This window comes from Ammospiza caudacuta, chromosome 30 (genome assembly GCF_027887145.1).
Source record: "Ammospiza caudacuta isolate bAmmCau1 chromosome 30, bAmmCau1.pri, whole genome shotgun sequence".
NCBI lineage: Eukaryota > Metazoa > Chordata > Aves > Passeriformes > Passerellidae > Ammospiza > Ammospiza caudacuta.
Genome location: NC_080622.1, coordinates 4242558 through 4259729, shown reverse-complemented (window position 1 = coordinate 4259729; position 17172 = coordinate 4242558). Strand labels below are relative to the sequence as shown.

General features: G+C 64.3%; 1 protein-coding gene across 1 annotated transcript; it reads right to left on the bottom strand.

Annotated features, from left to right (window-relative positions):
* Positions 1 to 292: 292 nt before the first annotated feature.
* Positions 293 to 16832, bottom strand: CELF3 (CUGBP Elav-like family member 3). The gene is made up of 13 exons (XM_058821728.1): positions 16623 to 16832; positions 13844 to 13926; positions 11334 to 11382; positions 9275 to 9403; positions 7379 to 7458; positions 6415 to 6558; positions 5165 to 5303; positions 4256 to 4405; positions 4120 to 4185; positions 3128 to 3226; positions 1712 to 1855; positions 1115 to 1247; positions 293 to 523 (listed from the first exon to the last, which is right to left on the bottom strand). Exons 1-12 carry the CDS (start codon positions 16765 to 16767, stop codon positions 1120 to 1122), a joined length of 1356 nt encoding a protein of 451 aa, XP_058677711.1. The 5' UTR covers positions 16768 to 16832; the 3' UTR covers positions 293 to 523; positions 1115 to 1119.
* Between the last annotated feature and the right edge of the window lie 340 nt (positions 16833 to 17172).

The window sequence follows — 17172 nt, the reverse complement described above, 5'->3', positions numbered from 1 at the left end:
GGGAAACTGAGGCAGGCTGTGGGCGGAGCGGGTGGCAGTGGCAGTGTTGGGGTCCCGCTGCGCCCCCGGGGCCGTGTCCCCCCCTTTGGGACCCCCAAAAACCCCCATGAACCCCCCCCCCCCCCAGAGACCCCCCCCAATCCCAGTTTGGAGCTGCTTTTGGTCCTGTTTGGTGAGAAAAGCCCCAAGAAGGGTCCTGGGGGGGGGAATGAGGGGGGGTCCTTTTGGGGTCCCCCAGGGTGGGCACGACCCCCCAAAAACGGAGTGGATGTGGCTGCTGTGGGGGGGGGCACTGGCACCTTGCACTGGGCTGGACTGGGATGGACTGGGATGGACTGGGATGGACTGGGGGGGTCGGGTGGGGCCTGGAGGGGGGGTCCATCCTTCCTGAGCGTGGGGGGGGGGTCTGGGGCCCCCCCCAGCAGGACCGAGCCCCCCCCCACCCCCCCGGGCACCGCTGGGTTTGGGGGGGCTGCTCTGCAATGGGGGGGCACCCAAAGGTGCTGCTCCGGAGCCTCCGGACCTGGGGAGGGAAAATTCGGGGATGGAGGGGTTAAACAGAGCTTGGGGGGCATTTCCTGTGCCCCCAAAACCCTGAGACCCCCCCAAATCCCAATAGGGGACATTCCAGCCCAGGGGGGATGTGGGGAAGTTCTGGGGGGAGGTCCTGGGGGGGTCTCAAGGAGATCCCTGGGGTTTTTCCAGCCCTGGAGGGGTTCCAGGGGTGTCCCGGCGGTGTCATGGGCCTGTCCCAGGAGCTTGTGGGGGTGTCCCAGGGGTTCCCAGGGTGTCCCCAATGGTCCCAGGGGTGTCCCAGGGCATCTCAGGGGGTTCCAGGGGTGTCCTGGGTGTCCCAGGGGTGTCCCAGGGGGTCCCAGGGGGTCCCAGGGGTGTCCCAGATGGTCCCAGGGGTGTCCTGGGTGTCCCAGGTGGTCCTGAGGATCCCCCAGGGGTGTCCTGGAGGGGTCCCAGGGGGTCTCAGATGGTCCCAGGGTGTCCCAGGGGGTCCTGGGTTTGTCCCAGGGCATCTTAGGGGGTCCCAGATAATCCCAGGTGTGTCCTGGAGATGTCCCAGAGGGTCCTGAGGGTGTCCCGGGGGTCCCGGGGGTCTCACCGGGCTCAGTAGGGCCGGTTGGCGTCTTTGGGCCTCTTGAGCTGCACCTTGAGCCGCTTCATCCCGATCTGGAAGCCGTTCATGGCCTGGATGGCGGCCTGGGCGCTCGCGGGGTTGTCAAAGCTCACGAAGCCTGCGGGGACATCGGGGGGGTGTGGGGACACGGGGACATCATGGGGATATGGGGACATGGAGGACATGAAGGACATGGAGGATTTGGGGACACTGTCCCCGTGTCTCTATATCCCAATGTCCCCGGTGCCCCATATCCCACATTGCCTATCCCATATCCCAATACCGCCATGTCCCCATTGTCCCCAATACGCCCAATGTCCCCAACGTCCCAAATTCCCCCAATGTCCCCATTATCACCATTGTCCCCAATGTTCCTGTTGTCCCCGATGTCCCCACTGTCCCCATTGCCCCAATTTCCCCATTATCACCAATATCTCCCTTGTCCCTGATGTCCCTGATATCCTCACTGTCCCCAATGTCCCTGATGTCCCCATTATCCCCAATGTCCCCATTGTCCCCAGTGTCCCCAATATGCCCAATGTCCCCGATGTCCCCAATGTCCCCATTGTCCCATGTCCCTACCGAAGCACTTGCTCTGGTTGGTGGCCCTGTCCACGAAGACCTTGGCGGAGATGACGTTGCCGAAGGGGAGGAACATCTGCAGGATCTCGGTGTCGGCGAACTCCTGGGGCAGGTGGTAGATGAAGATGTTACAGCCCTCGGGGCCTGCGGAGGGAGCGGGGTCACACCTGGGACTGCGTCCCCAAAACCGACCGGACCCCACAACCGGGGCTGCCAAACCAAACCCCAAAACCCAGGCTTTCAACCCAAAATGGACACAGATCCCAAAACTGGGGCTGCCAACCCAAAACTGACCGGACCCCACCACCGGGGCTGCCAAACCAAACCCGACACGGGACCCCAAAAAACCCAGGCTGCCAACCCAAACCAGACACGGGACCCCAAAACTGGGGCTGCCAAACCAAAACTGACACTGACCCCACAGCCAGGGCTGCCAAACCAAACCAGACACGGGACCCCAAAAAACCCGGGACCCCAAAATGGACACAGATCCCAAAACTGGGGCTGCCAACCCAACCCCAACATGGGACCGCAAAACCGGGGCTGCCAACCCAGACCAGACACAGGACCCCAAAACTGGGGGTCTTAACCCAAAACTGACACTGACCCCAAAACTGGGGCTGCCAAACCAAACCGGACACGGACCCCAAAAAACCCGAGCTTTCAACCCAAGATGGACACAGATCCCAAAACTGGGGCTGCCAACCCAGACCAGACACAGGACCCCAAAACTGGGGCTGCCAAACCAAACCGGACATGGGACCCCAAAACTGGGGGTCTTAACCCAAAACTGACACGGACCCCAAAACTGGGGCTGCCAACCCAAAATGGACACAGCACCCCAAAACCGGGACTGCCAAAACCAACCCAACATGGGACCCCAAAAAACCCGGGCTCTCAACCCAAAATGGCCACAGCACCCCAAAACCAGGGCTCTTAACCCAAACCCAACACGAGACCTCAAAACCAGGCCTGCCAACCCAAAACTGACCAGACCCCAAAGCTGGGGGTCTTAACCCAAAACTGACACGGACCCCAAAACTAGAGCTGCCAACCCGAAATGGACACAGTACCCCAAAAAAGGGGCTTTCAACCCAAAACCAGCACAGACCCCAAAACCCAGGGCTCTTGACCCAAAACCAGACATGGACCCCAAAACCAGGGCTCTCAACCCAAACCTGCCTCCTGCTTTGGGTTCACAGCTCTGATTTTGGGGTCCCAAGTCTCAGTTTTGGGGCCCTGGGGTAGGTTTGGGTGTCCCAGGACATTTTGAGCGTCTTGAGGAGTTTTGGGAGGGGTTGTCTCAGGGATATCGGGGGGTTCTGGGGGGTGTCGGGTGTCCCAGGGAGTTTTGGGGGGTCCCGGGGGGGTCTCAGGGGCCCGGGGAGTTTTGGGGGGTCCCAGGGGGGGTCTCACCTTCACGCTGCTGCTGCTGCGGGGGGGGCGGGGGGGCGAGCAGGGGTCCCGGGGGGGCGAAGGCCGGGCTCACCAGCCCGTAGGCGGCCGGGTACGCGGCTGGGGGCACGGGGGGCACGGGGGGCACGGGGTCACCGGGGACATTGGTGCCACCGGTGCCACCCCAGTGCCCGCCCAGTGCCATACAACACCCTCCCAAAGCCACCAGTGACGCCAGTGCCACGCCAGTGCCATTCAACACCCTCCCAGTGCCCCCCAGTACCCTACAGCACACCCCCAGTCCCTCCCACTGCCCTCCCAGTTCCCCCCAGTCCCTCCCAGTTCCAACCAGTCCCATCAAGAGCTCCCCCATTGCCCTCCCAGTCCCTCCCAGTGCCATACAACAACCCCCCAGTCCCTCCCAGTGCTCCCCAGTACCACAGAACCCCCTCCCAGTGCCCTCCCAGTGCCCTCCCAGTGCCCCCCAGTGCCCCCCAGTACTACACAACCCCCGCCCGTTACCCCCCAGTGCCCTCCCAGTGACCCCCCAGTTCCTCCCAGTGCCCCCAATGCCACGCAACAACCCCCCAGTCCCTCCCAGTGCCCCCCAGTACCACAGAACCCCCTCCCAGTGCCCTCCCAGTCCCTCCCAGTGCCCCCCAGTACCACAGAACCCCCTCCCAGTGCCCTCCCAGTGCCCCCCAGTACCACACACCCCCTCTCCCAGTCCCTCCCAGTCCTTCCCAGTGCCACACAACAACCCCCCAGCCCCTCCCAGTGCCCCCCAGTACCACACCCCGCCTCCCAGTGCCCTCCCAGTCCTTCCCAGTGCCCCCCAGTACCACAGAACCCCCTCCCAGTGCCCTCCCAGTGCCTTCCCAGTGCCCCCCAGTACCACACACCCCCTCTCCCATTACCCCCCAGTCCCTCCCAGTGCCACACAACAACCCCCCGGCCCCTCCCAGTGCCCCCCAGTACCACACCCCCCCTCTCCCAGTGCCCCCAGTACGCACCAGTGTAGTGCTGCATGCCCGCGTACGCCTGCTGCAGGGGGTCCCCGGGGGCCGCGGGGCTCTGGGCTGGGGGCACAGGGGGGGTTAGGGGGGGGCCCGGCGGGGCTCGGGGGGCCGGGGAGGGGTCGGGGGGCACCTGGGAAGGGGGGGACCCCCCCGGCGTAGACGGCGTCGGGGGCGGGGGGTCCCGCGGGCTGCGCGGGCACGGGGCTGTAGCCGTTGACGCTCAGCGGGGCCGCGATGGCCGGGACGGGGGTGGCCGCCATGGCCGGGGGGGTGCTGGTTCCTGGGGAGAAACGGCCAGAGCCGGGTCAGCACCGGGACAGCACCGGGACAGCACCGGGACAGCGCCGGGACAGCGCCGGGACAGCACCGGGACAGCGCCGGGACAGCGCCGGGACAGCACCGGGACAGCGCCGGGACAGCGCCGGGACAGAGCCGGGACAGCACCGGGACAGCGCCGGGACAGCGCCGGGACAGAGCCGGGACAGCGCCGGGACAGCGCCGGGACAGCGCCGGGACAGCACCGGGACAGCACCGGGACAGCGCCGGGACAGCGCCGGGACAGCGCCGGGACAGAGCCGGGACAGCACCGGGACAGAGCCGGGACAGCACGGGGAACACCACGGGGACACCGGGACTGTGACCCTGAAGGGTGGGGAACCCTCCATGCGGTGGAGGTTGAGTGTCCCCGTCCCATCCATGGTGTCCCCCCATATCCCATGTTCCATCCATGGTGTCCCCGTCCCATCCATGGTGTCCCCCTGTATCCCATACCCCATCCATGGTGTTTCTATTCCTGATGTCCCATCCATGGTGTCCCCATCCCTGGTGTCCCCATTCCATCCATGGTGTCCCCCCATATCTCATGTCCCATCCATGGTGTCCCTATCCCACCCCCGCTGTCCCCATCCCCTCCATGGTGTCCCCGTTACCTGGTGTCCCCCCATATCCCATGTGCCATCCCAGGTGTCCCTCCCCATTGTCCCCATCCCTGCTGCCCCCCATCCCCATGTCCTCCCCGCTGTCCCCCTGTCCCCGTTACCTGAGGAGGGTGGCAGGGGGGTGGCGATGAGCCCGTTGGGGTTGACCGTGCCCATGTGCTGCATCTGGACGGCCATGGTGGCCATGGGGCTGAGGTAGGCCGAGTGCGCGGCCACCAGGGCCGCCTGCTGCTGCATCAGCTGTGGGGACACGCCTGGCACCGCGCGGCCACCGCGGCCACTGCCGCCCCGGGAGCCACCAACACCCCGGGAACCCACCCTGGTGCCACCAACACCCCGGGAACCCACCCTGGTGCCACCAACACCCCGGGACATGGAACCAGCATCTCCCCATAGATGTCACCCCAATGTCCCATCCAGGACCAGCATGTCCCCATGGACGTCACCCCCAGGACCAGTGTCTCCCCATGGATGTCACCCCAGTGCCACCAACACCCCGGGGCGTGGGACCAGCATGTCCCCATAGATGTCACCCCAGTGTCCCATCCAGGACCAGCGTGTCCCCATGGATGTCACCTCGGTGTCCATCCCCTCCCATCACCCCAACCACGTCAGGCTGGATTTTGAGGGGTCCTATCCCCTTCCCCATGATCCCCCCAGTGTCCCCAGTGTCCTCAATCCCCCCAACATCCCCAGTCCCTCCCAGTGTCCCCAGTGTCCCCAGTGTCCCCAGTCCCCATACCGCCTGCGTGTAGGCGCCGAACTGGAGGGCGATGGGGCTGAACATGCCCAGCTGGCTGGTGACCCCAATGTACCCAATGTCTCCATTGTCCCCAATGTCCCCATTGTCCCCAATGTCCCCAGTGTCCCCAATGTCCCCAATGTCCCCAGTGTCCCCAGTCCCCGTACCGCCTGCGTGTAGGCGCTGTAGGCGCCGAACTGGAGGGCGATGGGGCTGAACATGCCCAGCTGGCTGGTGACCCCAATGTCCCCAATGTCCCCAGTGTCCCCAATGTCCCCAGTGTCCCCAATGTCCCCAATGTCCCCAGTGTCCCCAATGTCCCCAATGTCCCCAATGTCCCCATTGTCCCCAATGTCCCCAGTGTCCCCAGTGTCCCCAGTCCCCGTACCGCCTGCGTGTAGGCGCTGTAGGCGCCGAACTGGAGGGCGATGGGGCTGAACATGCCCAGCTGGCTGGTGACCCCAATGTCCCCAATGTCCCCAGTGTCCCCAATGTCCCCAGTGTCCCCAATGTCCCCAATGTCCCCAGTGTCCCCAATGTCCCCAATGTCCCCAATGTCCCCATTGTCCCCAATGTCCCCAGTGTCCCCAGTGTCCCCAGTCCCCGTACCGCCTGCGTGTAGGCGCTGTAGGCGCCGAACTGGAGGGCGATGGGGCTGAACATGCCCAGCTGGCTGGCCACCTGCTGCATGCGCCGCAGCCCCCGCTCCTTCTCCGTGTCCGCAAACTTCACCACCAGGCTGGACGAGGCGCCCTGCGGGGACACGGCGGCCACTCGTGGTCACTTGTGGTCACTCGTGGTCACTCGTGGTCACTCGTGGTCACTCGTGGTCAAGTCAGGGCCATTCGGGATCACACAGAGTGGGGCAGTGGTGGAGCGGTGATGGGCGTGATGGTTGGGTTGTAGTGGGGTGAGGATGGTGGTGGAGGTGATGAAGAGGATGAGGATGGGGTTGATGATGGGGACACTGGTGAGGATGATGGTGGGATGATGATGGGGACACTGGTGAGGATGATGGTGGGATGATGATGGGGACACTGGTGAGGATGATGGTGGGATGATGGCAGAGAAGATGAAGGGGATGATGGAGATGAAGGGGAGGATGATGGGGACAGTGATGAGGATGGTGATGAGATGATGATGAGGACAGTGGTGAGGATGATGAGGAGAATGATGAAGGTGTGACAAAGGACACGGTGAGGATGATGAAGGACATGATGATGAGGATGATGGGGGTGATGAAGGTGACAATGGGGATGACAACAATTATGAGGATGATGAAGGGGACCATGAAGGGATGATGATGAGGACAAGGGGACAATAATGACGATGATGAAAGGGACAATGAAGAGGATGATGAAGGAGACAATGACGAAGACAATGAAGAGGATGACGAAGGTGACCATAAAGGGGACAATGATGAGGACAATGAAGGAGATGACAAAGAGGACGATGAAGAGGATGCTGAAGGTGACAGCGCAGGGGATGATGATGAGGACAATGTGATGGGACAATGAAGGGGACGGTGACAAAGGTGACAACGCAGGTGACAGCGCCAAGGACGGTCCCTCACCGGCAGCGTGCGGCTCCCGTGCAGGGCGGCGATGGCGGCCTGGGCCTCCGCGTGGCTCTGGAACTTGACGAAGGCGCAGCCTGGGGACATTGGGGACATTGGGGACATCGGGGACATTGGCCCCATGACAGCCCCAGGGAGCTCTGGGGGTGCCACCCCCATGGATCCCCCAAACCCCATTAACCCCATCCCTGCCGTGCTCCCCCTGAACCCCATCCCTGCCCCACAGATCTCCCTGTGCCCTGCTGCCACCTGCAGTGTCCCCATGCCCCTGTCCCAGTGCAGTGTCCCAGTGCCACCCACGGTGTCCCTGTGCCTTTGCCCCCATGCCCATGTCCCCATGATGGTGTCCCCTTGCCCATGTCCTGGTGCCACCCACAGTGTCCCCATGCCCACGACAGTGTCCTGATGACAGTGTCCCCCTGCCCGTGTCCTAGTGCCACCTGCGGTGTCCTGACACCACCTGCAGTGTCCCTGTGCCCGTGCCCTTGTGCCCGTGTCCTCATGACAGTGTCCCTGTGCCCATGTCCCTGTGCTCTTGTCCGTGCGCCCATGTCCCCATGGCCATGTCCCAATGACACCTGAGGTGTCCCTGTGCCCATGCCCTTGTGCCCGTGTCCCCATGATGGTGTCCCTGTGCCCCTGTCCCCATGACCATTACTCCATGCCCATGTCCCAGTGTCACCCGTGGTGTCCCAGTGCTTTTGTCCCTGTGCCCATGTCCCCCTGCCCATGTCCCAGTGCCACCTGAGATGTCCCTGTGCCTGTGCCCCCTGTGTCCATGTCCTCATTATGGTGACCCTGTGCCCATGTCCCCGTGCCCATGTCCCCATGGCCATATCCCCATGCCCATGTCCCCATGCCGTGTCCCAGTGCCACCTGCAGTGTCCCTGTAGCCATGTCCCCATGCCCATGTCCCCATGCCGTGTCCCAGTGCCACCTGCGGTGTCCCTGTGCCCATGTCCCCATGCCCATGTCCCCATGCCGTGTCCCAGTGCCACCTGCGGTGTTCCTGTGCTCTTGTCCCTGTGCCCATGTCCCCATGCCATATCGCAGTGCCACCTGCAGTGTCCCTGTAGCCATGTCCCCATGCCCATGTCCCCATGCCGTGTCCCAGTGCCACCTGCAGTGTCCCTGTGCTCTTGTCCCCATGCCCATGTCCCCATGCCCATGTCCCAGTGCCACCTGCAGTGTCCCTGTGCCCATGTCCCCATGGCCATGTCCCCATGCCGTGTCCCAGTGCCACCTGCGGTGTCCCTGTGCTCTTGTCCCTGTGCCCATGTCCCCGTGCCGTATCGCAGTGCCACCTGCGGTGTCCCTGTGCTCTTGTCCCTGTGCCCATGTCCCCATGCCATATCGCAGTGCCACCTGCAGTGTCCCTGTAGCCATGTCCCCATGCCCATGTCCCCATGCCGTGTCCCAGTGCCACCTGCAGTGTCCCTGTGCTCTTGTCCCCATGCCCATGTCCCCATGCCCATGTCCCAGTGCCACCTGCAGTGTCCCTGTGCCCATGTCCCCATGGCCATGTCCCCATGCCGTGTCCCAGTGCCACCTGCGGTGTCCCTGTGCTCTTGTCCCCGTGCCCATGTCCCCATGCCGTATCGCAGTGCCACCTGCGGTGTCCCTGTGCTCTTGTCCCCATGGCCATGTCCCCATGCCCATGTCCCCATGCCGTGTCCCAGTGCCACCTGCAGTGTCCCTGTGCCCATGTCCCCATGGCCATGTCCCCATGCCGTGTCCCAGTGCCACCTGCAGTGTCCCTGTGCCCATGTCCCCATGCCCATGTCCCCGTGCCGTGTCCCAGTGCCCCGGTGACCCCCGTGGGACCCCCCAGGACCCCCAAGTGACCCCGCCCACCCCGGGGTGTCCCCCCGTGTCCCCGCCGTGTCCCCCCACCTTTGCTGGTGCCGTCGGGCCCGCGCAGCACCGTGCACTCGTCGATGGTGCCGAAGGGCTCGAACATCTTGCGCACGTCCTCGTCCGCCTGCTGCTTGCTCAGCATCCCCACAAAGAGCTTCCGGTCCTCTGCGGGACGGCCACGGTGACATCGGGACATGGGCACGGGGACAGGGGCGCGGGGACACCGCGGGTGGCGCTGGGACATGGGCACGGGGACATGGGAACACGGACACTGCGGATGGCGTCGGGACAGCTGGCATGGCAGTGGGACATGGGCACCGGGACATGGGCAGCAGGACACTGCAGGTGGCATTGGGACATGGGCATGGGGACACCGTGGGTGGTGCTGGGACACTGGCAGTGGGACATGGGCACCAGGACATGGGCAGCAGGACACCACAGGTGGCACTGGGACATGGGCATGGGGACAGGGACATGGGGACACCGCGGGTGGCACTGGGACATGGGCGGGGGGACATGGGAACAAGGACACTGCGGATGGCGTCGGGACAGCTGGCATGGCAGTGGGACATGGGCACGGGGACACCACCATGGGGACATGGGCATGGGGACACCGTGGGTGGTGCTGGGACACTGGCAGAGGGACATGGGCACCGGGACGTGGGCAGCAGGACACCACAGGTGGCATTGGGACATGGGCATGGGGACACGAGCACCAGGACACCACCCTGAACTGGACATGGGCACTGGGACATGGGCATGGGGACATGGGCACGGGGACACCGTGGGTGGTGCTGGGACACTGGCAGTGGGACATGGGCACCGGGACGTGGGCAGGGGGACACTGCAGGTGGCATTGGGAGACCGTGGGTGGCACTGGGACATGGGAACGGGGATATGGGCATGGGGACACGGGCATGGGGACACGAGCACCAGGACACCACCCTGAACTGGACATGGGCACCAGGACATGGGCATGGGGACAGGGGCACGGGGACACCGCGGGTGGCATCGGGACATGGGGACACCGCAGGTGGCACTGGGACATGGGCGGGGAGACACAGCCATGGGGACACCACAGGTGGCATTGGGGCAGGGGGACGTGGGGACTCGGGCACAGGGACAGGGGCACAGGGACATGGGGACACTGCAGGTGGCATTGGGACATGGGTATGGGGACACTGTCATGGGCACAGGGGCACAGGGACATGGGCAGGGACAGCCATGGGGACATGGGCACTGGGACACCGCGGGTGGCACTGGGACAGGGGCAGGGGGACAGGGACACAGGGACACTGTGGGTGGCACTGGGACAGGGGCACAGGGACACGGGGACACCGTGTGTGGCACTGGGACACTGCCAGTGGCATTGGGACATGGGCATGGGGACAAGGGCACAGGGACACCGCGGGTGGCACTGGGACAGGGTCAGGGGGACAGGGACATGGGCATGGGGACACCGGGGGTGGCATCAGGACATGGGCACAGGGACAGGGGCATCAGGACACCACAGGTGGCATTGGGACATGGGCACGGGGACAGGGACACAGGGACACCACAGGTGGCATTGGGACATGGCCATGGGGACACGGGCACTGGGACATGGGCACAGGGACACCCTCATGAGGACACAGGCACGAGGGCACAGCCACAGGGACACCACAAGTGGCATTAGGACACTGCAGGTGGCACTGGCACATGAGCAGGGGGACACCAGCATGGGGACACGGACACCAGGACACCACAGGTGGCACCGGGACACTGGCAGGGGGACAGTGCCACGCAGAGGGGTGTGACACTGCAGGAAGGGTGGGGTGGGGACATCGGATGGGGACACGGGGATGGGATGGGGACATTGGGAATGGGAACAGGGTGACAGCTCCTGGGAACGGGGACATGCAGGGACACCCCAGAGGGGACAGGGACAGACGTGGGGTGGCCTTGGGGCAATTTGGGGACACCGGGGTTTGGGGACAGGGTGGTGTGGGTGAGTTTGGGGGTGATTTGGGGGAAGGTTCCGGGGGATTTGGGTGGGGAATTTGGGGTGATTTTGTGGGATTTTAGGGGTGATTTGGGGCATTTTTGGGGGCGGTACCTCCTCGGCTCTCACTGTCCGCCGGCTTCACCTGGATGGGCCGGTTCATCTGGGGGGGGGAGGGGAACGGGGGGGGTTGGGGACACACAGAGACCACCGAGACCCCCCCCGACCCCCCCAGCACCTCCCCCACCCCCTCAGAGCGTCCCGAACCCCCCAAAGATGCTCGGGTCGCCATAGCAACGCCGGGCCTGCATCCCGTTACCTGGCAACGGGAGCCGCTGCCCGGGGGGGGGGGAGCGGGGGCCGCGTTAATGAGCGCCCCTCCCCCTCCCTGCGTTAATTGGGGGGGGGGGGGAGAATGGACCCAACCCCGCCCCTCCCCCCCCCCCCACCCCGGAACCCCCCAGAGGAACGGGGCGGGGGGGGGGGGGGGGGGAGGGCGCAGATGCGCGGTTGCCATGGCAACGGCCGGCTCCGCTCCATGGCAACCGCCCACTCATCCCCAATTTACCATCGCCGTTGCCCGGCAACGCCGCTGACGTCATCAGCGCTCGCGATAAACAATGACGGGGATGGGGATGGGGATGGGGATGGGGGGGGGGGGCGGGGATGGAGATTTGGGGAGGGGGGAAGAGGAGGAGACCCCCCCCCACCCCCACCCCCCCCCCCCAGGCCTGGTGTGACCCCGACCCCACCTCAGGGTGTGGGGGAGGGGCGGCCGTGCCCCATTTTGGCGGGATTTGGGGGGAATTCGGGCATTTTGCTGAAGGGGGGGGGGCGGGGAGGGACGATTTGGGGGCGGGTCCATCCCCGGCTGACCCCGCGCGTTCCTTTCGCCGCCGAAAGCGAAGGTGCCCCCCGCCCCCCCCCCCCCCCCGAAACCCCCCCCCCTCAATGAGCCCCAGATGGCGCTGGAAATGCCCCCCCCGGGTGGGGGCGGGGGGCGTTAATCCCCCCCTAATCCCCCCCACGCGTTGGATCAACCCAGAGTGGGGGGGGGGGGACACGCACAAAGAGGGGGGGGGGGCGCAAACAAAGCCCCCAAACCCCCCCCCAAACCACACCGGGACCCCCCCGTGCTCAGCGCAGCGCTGAGGGTGACGCCCCCTCCCCAAATTCCCAGCGCAGCTGCTGGGGCGGGGCCGGCCTTAATCCCCCCCCCCCCCCCCAAAAATAAAACCCCCATCCAAACCAACCCCCCCACCCCAAATCCCCCCCCCCCGGATTTACGGCCCCAAATCCCGGGATTATCCCGGCCAAGCCAAATCCCCCCCGGGCCTGGCGGGACACGCGCGTGGGGGGCGCGCCCTGAGACCCCTCCCCACTTTAGGGACCCCCAAATTCCCTCATTTCCCCCCCCCCCCCCCCCCCCGCCTTTTATCCCACCCAGAAAATCTCAAACCCCCCCAAAATCAGTTTGGGAGAGGGATGAGAGGTGGGAGCACCCCCCAAAAATTAATTGGGGGTGGGGGGCACCGGGATTTCAGGACCCCCCCCCCCCAAATTCGGGGCTTTGTTGTCTCCGTGCCCGCCCGGCCGCGCTTCATTAGCGCCGGGCCCTCATTAGCGGCGCTAATTAAACACCCCCCGCATGTTCGGGGGAGCCCCTGGCCCCCCAAAATCCCTCCCGTAGTGGGGGATGGGGTGGTCCTGAAATGGGGGGTGGGAGGGGATTTTTGGGGGGATTTTGGGTGATTTTTAAGGGGTTTTGTGGTGATTTTTTGGGTGGATTTTGGGGTGATTTTTGGGCGATTTTGGGGGGTTTCATGGTAATTTGGGGGGGTTTTCAGGGTAATTTTTAGGGGTGAATTTCGGGAATTAAGGGTGATTTTTAAAGGGGTTTCAGGGCGGTTTTTGGGGGGATACAGGGGGAATTTTTATGGGGTTTTATGGTGACTTTTGGAGGGATTTAGGGCTGATTTTTGGGGGGTTTCAGGGTGATTTTTAGGGGGCTTCAGGGTAATTTTTAGGGGTGATTTTTTTGAGGAATTTCAGAGTGATTTTTGGGGGGATTTCAGGGCAATTTTGAGGGGGTTTCAGGGTAATTTTGAGGGGTGATTTTTGGGGATTTAAGAATGATATTTAAGGGATTTTGTGGTGATTTTTGGGAGATTTAGGGCTGATATTTAAGGGGTTTCTGGGCAATTTTTAGGGGTGATTTTGGGGTATTTACAGGGATTTTTGGGGGATTTGAGGGTGATTTTGGGGGGGTTTCAGGGTAATTTTTAGGGGTGATTTTGGGGGATTTAAGGGTGATTTTTTTGAGGGGCTTATAATTGCTTTTTGGGTAGTTTCAGTGTGATTTTTGGGGGGGTTTCAGGGTAATATTTAGGGGTGATTTGGGGGCATTTAAGGGTGATTTTCTGGTTGGTTTCTGGGTGATTTTTGGGTGGTTTCAGTGTGATTTTTGGGATTTCACTGTGATTTTTGGGTGGTTTCAGTGTGATTTTTGGGATTTCACTGTTATTTTCAGGGGGTTTATGGGGGATTTTGGGGTGTCCCGGGCTGGGGGCTCACAGTGGGGATTTGGGGGTGCCTCGGGGGGGGTCCCCACGCCCCCCACTCACCCCCGGCAGGGTTTTCTGCTCGTGCAGGGCGCTCTGGGCCTTCAGGGCCGACTCGCGGGCGCAGTAGGTCAGGAAGGCGCATCCTGGGGGCAAAAAAAGGGGTCGGGGGGCGTCAGGGGGACCCCCGAGGTGTCCTCACCCCCGGATGGAGGGGTCTGGAGTGACCAGAGAGCCCCAGAATTGGTGGGACCCCCCCCCCCAGAACACCCACAGTGCCATAAACCCAAAATAACCCCCAGAGACCCCAAATCCTCCCAGAAATCCCCCCAGAGACCCCGAATCTCCCCAGAGACCCCAAATAACCCCCAGAGACCCCAGAGGCCCCCTCACACCACCCAGCAGACCCCAAATCCCCCCAGACACCCCAAATCTCCCCACAGACCCCAAATAACCCCCAGAGACCCCAGACCCCCCCCTCCAAAGCTCCCAGATCCCCCCCCAAAAGCCCCCAGACCCCACATTTTGAGACAGTGACACCCCCAAGATCCCACAGGGACCCCGAGGCCCCCCAGGACCCCCGGAGTTCCCCCCCAGTTTCGGTGCCGGGTGTTTGGGGGGCTCGGGGACCCCCTCCGGGTGTTGGGGACAGGGTCAGGGGTTGGGGACACCCCCGGGGCCCTGTCACTGTCACCCCCGGAGCCGGTGTCACCCCCAGGGACACACAGTGACCGTGTGACACCCCAAAATCAGGCACAACACCCCAAAACAACACCTGGGCACCCCAAAATGACACCTGGAAACCTCAAAACAACACCCAGAAACCCCAAAATTACACCTGGACACCCCAAAACAACACCCAGAGACCCCCAGGGACACCCGGAGCTGGTGTCACCCTCACAGGGACCCATGAGGTGACCACGTGATACACAACACCCACCTGGCACCCCAAAACAACACTCAACACAACAGCCGGACACCCCCAGGGCTGGGTGTCACCTGGAGGGGCACCCATGTGACACCCGACACCCGAAACAACACCCGGCAGGGCCTGGAACTGCTGCACACAGCTGGCACAACAGCCCAACAACAACACCCCAACAACAGCCCAACAGCAGCCGGGCACAGCTCCCCAGCAACACCCAAACAACAACACCCCAACAGCACCTAACAACAACACCTCAGCAACAACAGCAACAGCCCAACAACAACACCCAAACAGCGCCTAACAACAACACCCCAGCAACAACAGCCCGGCAAAAAACCAGCCCAACAACACCCCAGTAACAACAGCAACACCCCAACAACAACAGCCCAAGAACCAGCCCCAAAACCACAAAAACCAGCCCAACAACAGCCAGACACAACACCCCACAGCTGACACCAACACCCCACAGCCCCAGCACACGGGGTACAACACCCTGACACGGGGCACCCCGGCTGGGCTGGGGGCTGTGGCTGTTCCCGGTGCCCTCGGCTGTACCCAGGGCCTGCGGCTGTAGGCTGAGCTGTGGGTGTTGCTCAAGGCCTGCGGCTGTTCCCGGTGCTCTCGGTTGTACCGGTACCGTTTGTGAGGCTGTTCCTGGTACCGGGGGCTGTTCCCGGTGCCCTCGGTTGTACCCGGGGCTGTTCCCAGTACCAGGGGCTGTTTTGGGGGCTGTTCCCAGTTCCTGTGGTTGTACCGGTACCGTTCGTGGGGCTGTTCCCGGTACCGGAGGTTGGATCTGGAGTGGTTTCCAAGGCCGGGGCTGTTCCGGTTACCGGGAGCTGTTCCCGGTACCGAGGCCCTCGGTTGTATCTGGGACTGTTTGTGGGGCTGTTCCCGGTGCCCTCGGTTGTACCTGGGGCTGTTCCCGGTACCGGGGGCTGTTCCCGGTGCCCTCGGTTGTACCTGGGGCTGTTCCCGGTACCGGGGGCTGTTCCCGGTGCCCTCGGTTGTACCCGGGGCTGTTCCCGGTACCCCAGGCCGTATCACGGTGCTAATCCCGGTGCCAGTGGCTGTTCCCGGTACTGGGGCCGTATCCTGGGGCCACTCCCGGTACTGGGAGCTGTTCCCGGTGCCGGTGGCCATTCCCAGTCCCGGGGACTCCATCCCGGGGCTGTTCCCGGTACCGGGGCTGTGTCACAGGGCCATCCCCGGTGCTGGGAGCTGTTCCCGGTACCGGGAGCTGTTCTTGGTGCTGGAGGCCGTGCACGGGGCTGCTCCCGGTACCGGGGCTGGATCCCGGGGCTATTCCCGGTGCTGGGGGCTGTTCCCAGTACCGGGAGCTGTATCACAAGGCCGGTCCCGGTACCGGGGCCATCTCCCGGGGCTGATCCCGGTTTCTGGGGCTATTCCCGGTACCGGGGGCTGAATCCCAGGGCTATTTCTCATCCTGGGAGCTATTCCCGGTACCGGGGGCTGTTCCTGGTACTGGGGGACAAATCCTGGGGGTGTTCCCGGTGCCGGGAGCTGTTCCTGGTGCTGGGAGCCACATCACGAGGCCATTCCCGGTACCGGGGGCCACATCCCGGGGCTAATCCCGGTACCCGGAGTCATTCCCAGTAACGGGGGCCACATCCCGGGGCTAATCCCGGTACCGGGGGCTGCTCTCAGTACGGGGGAGCCACATCCTGGGGCTGATCCCGGTATTTGGAGCTGTTCCCGGTACCGGGGGCCACATCCCCGAGTTAATCCCGTTACCGGGGCCCATTCCCGGTACCGGTGGCCGAATCCCGGGGCTCTCCCCACACCCCCGTGCCCGTGCCCCGCACCCACCCCCGCTGCCCGGGCCGCCCCTGCCCCGTTCCCGCTGCCCGTTGCCTTTGCCCATCCCCGGTTGCCGGTTGCCGGTTCCGGTACCTTTGTGCATGCCGGTGTACTTGTCCTTGATGACGGTGAGCTCGTAGATTTTGCCGAATTGCTCAAAAATCGGTTTCAGGTCCTTCTCCTCCAGGTGCCGCGGGATCTGCCCCACGAAGAGTTTGATGGCGTCCGGTTCCTTCATGGGGCCGCCGGGGGCTCCCCGGGCCCCGGGGCCGCTCCCGCTCCCCGCTATCACCGCCCGGCCTCGGCTCCCGGTGCTCCCGGCGGTGCCCGGTGCCCCGGCGCACACAAAGGACGAGGCGGCCCCGGGGCTCGGCTCGGCTCCGGGGACGGGGCGCGGCGGGGCGGGGGCAGCTCTGCCCGGGGGGCGGCGCTCCCGGCGCTCCCGGTGCGTCCCGGCCGTTTCCCGGGCGCTGCTCCCCAAAATCCCGGCGGATGCTGCGAGCGCCCGCCCCGCCGGTACCGCCCCGGTGGCCTCGGGGAGGGTCCCGGTACCGGGCGGGGGGCGGGGGGAGCTCAACGCCCGCTTCGGTTCATGGCGGCCGCCGCTCCCCGAGAGCCCCCGGTGGTGGCCGAGCCCGCCCCC